The sequence below is a fragment of the Benincasa hispida genome, chromosome 9 (genome assembly GCF_009727055.1).
Source record: "Benincasa hispida cultivar B227 chromosome 9, ASM972705v1, whole genome shotgun sequence".
Taxonomy (NCBI): Eukaryota; Viridiplantae; Streptophyta; class Magnoliopsida; order Cucurbitales; family Cucurbitaceae; genus Benincasa; species Benincasa hispida.
The window spans coordinates 35,732,963-35,734,792 of record NC_052357.1 but is presented as its reverse complement, the minus strand read 5'-3'; the positions used below and the strand labels follow the sequence as shown (position 1 = coordinate 35,734,792).

At 30.3% G+C, this 1,830-nt stretch overlaps 1 protein-coding gene across 1 annotated transcript; it reads left to right on the top strand.

The window, feature by feature from the left end:
• Window positions 1-326: 326 nt before the first annotated feature.
• Window positions 327-740, top strand: LOC120084692 (S-protein homolog 1-like). Its single transcript, XM_039040498.1, has one exon. It carries the CDS (start codon window positions 327-329, stop codon window positions 738-740), a length of 414 nt encoding a protein of 137 aa, XP_038896426.1.
• Window positions 741-1,830: the final 1,090 nt, after the last annotated feature.

Sequence of the window (1,830 nt, the reverse complement as noted above, 5' to 3'; positions counted from 1 at the left end):
GAGATTATTTTTTTAAATTAAAACCATACCATTCAATTTCTTGAAGTCAAATACTTGAAGAGTTAATATTACATATACCTAATTAATGGATTGTTATCGTTTGGTAATTGAAAATGCACGACACACAATTAGGTAGGAGATCTTTTATTCTTTAATTAAAACCAAACCATTCAATTTCATCGATTTCTTGCCTGTGCTATAAGTATGTATATTGATTCCCACATATATACATGTCCAAAACATCAATTGTAACTAAGAAATAGATAAACAAAAGTGTGGTCTAAAAGAAAATGATGATGAGGAATGTGGTTGTTTTATGGTTCGCCATGGTGGCTTTGGTCAGGGCTGATCAAATTCAGAGGGTGTGGTCACGTCCGCCGCAACCTTCGAGGTATTATGTTCATGTGGTAAACAGGCTAAGCTACTCCGGTATGGTAGTGCACTGCCAGTCGAAGGACGATGATTTGGGATATCACCATTTGGATAAATATGGAGATGATTACCAATGGAACTTTAAGGAAAACCTTTGGGGAACAACCTTGTTTTGGTGCAAATTGGTGAAGAGAGATGCCTATGTCTCTTTTGAAACTTTTTGGCCTGAGTCCACCAACTTCTGGCTCCGTGATAGGTGTGGGAATCAAGGAACTTGTATTTGGACCGCTAAAGATGATGGGATTTATTTGAGAAACAATCTTACTAATGTTGATGAGTATGTTCACAAATGGATCCCTACTAGATAAATTGTATAAGCTTTATTAATTCCTTGATGTGCATCAAAAGAGAAATACACATGTATTTGAAGTTTAATTTAATAAAGAAACTGAAATTGTATTGATGTACTACTTTGAGAATTTTTCACTGATGAAAAAAATGTCTAACTATTTACAAAAATAATAATAAAAAAAAACAATAATAGATTTCTATTAACGTGTATCAATAACTAATTTTAGTTTTTGTTCTAATTTGGGCCCTCGTATGCATGCATGGCACCGTGAAATTTTTGTTTCTTTCATGATCTATCTCTTCTCTTCATTCCTCTCACATCTTCAACCAAAAAACCTTTCCAATTTCTCCTTTTGTGCATTCCAAAACCTAAATTGATGGTGCCAAAATCTCCCTTCTATTTTTCTTTAATCTTTCATCATGATGTGAATTGTGATAAAATCGTTTAAAAGCCAACAATGAAGGTTCCTGCCCACTACTTTGCCTACTGAATTTGAAAATGGTGGGAATTTGAAGATTGTTTGGTCTCTGATATTTAGTGATCTTGAAAGTAAATGCTTTTTCTTCTCTAACTTTTAGTGATCTTGAACGTACATGCATCTCTCTTTTTCTTTTTTAAAAAAAAAATTAAATTTTTGGGTAGATTTATGAGTTTGCTATAGATTTATGGGTTTGCTTTTTATTTGTTCGTATTTAAATTTTATCAATATCCTCATATTTTTGTTTGTATGATGATTTTTAATTGAACATTAATTTTTTTAACTGGTAGATAAAATGGATGACTAAGGACTTGTTTGGTTCACAATCTGTATTTTACTTTATGTTATCAGATTCATTGAATTCAGAAAATACATGTTTGGTTGACAACCTGAATTTTATTTCTGAAAACTATTTTTGGATTCTATGATTTAAACGGTGCAAAATCTCTACAACTTTTTTATATATTCTTTGTATCCAAAATTTGAATTTTAAAATTCAAAATGAAAAATGATATTAAATAAAGATAAAATCAATTAGAAATATAGTATATCATGTTATAAACTCGGTTTTTTTTTTAAAAAAAATATGCATTATGTAATGCATTATAAATTAAATTAGTTTAGATTC

Bases quoted from the DNA above. Each gene is read 5' to 3' on its own strand.
- LOC120084692 (XM_039040498.1), top strand. From the start codon at position 327: ATGGTGGCTTTGGTCAGGGCTGATCAAATTCAGAGGGTGTGGTCACGT.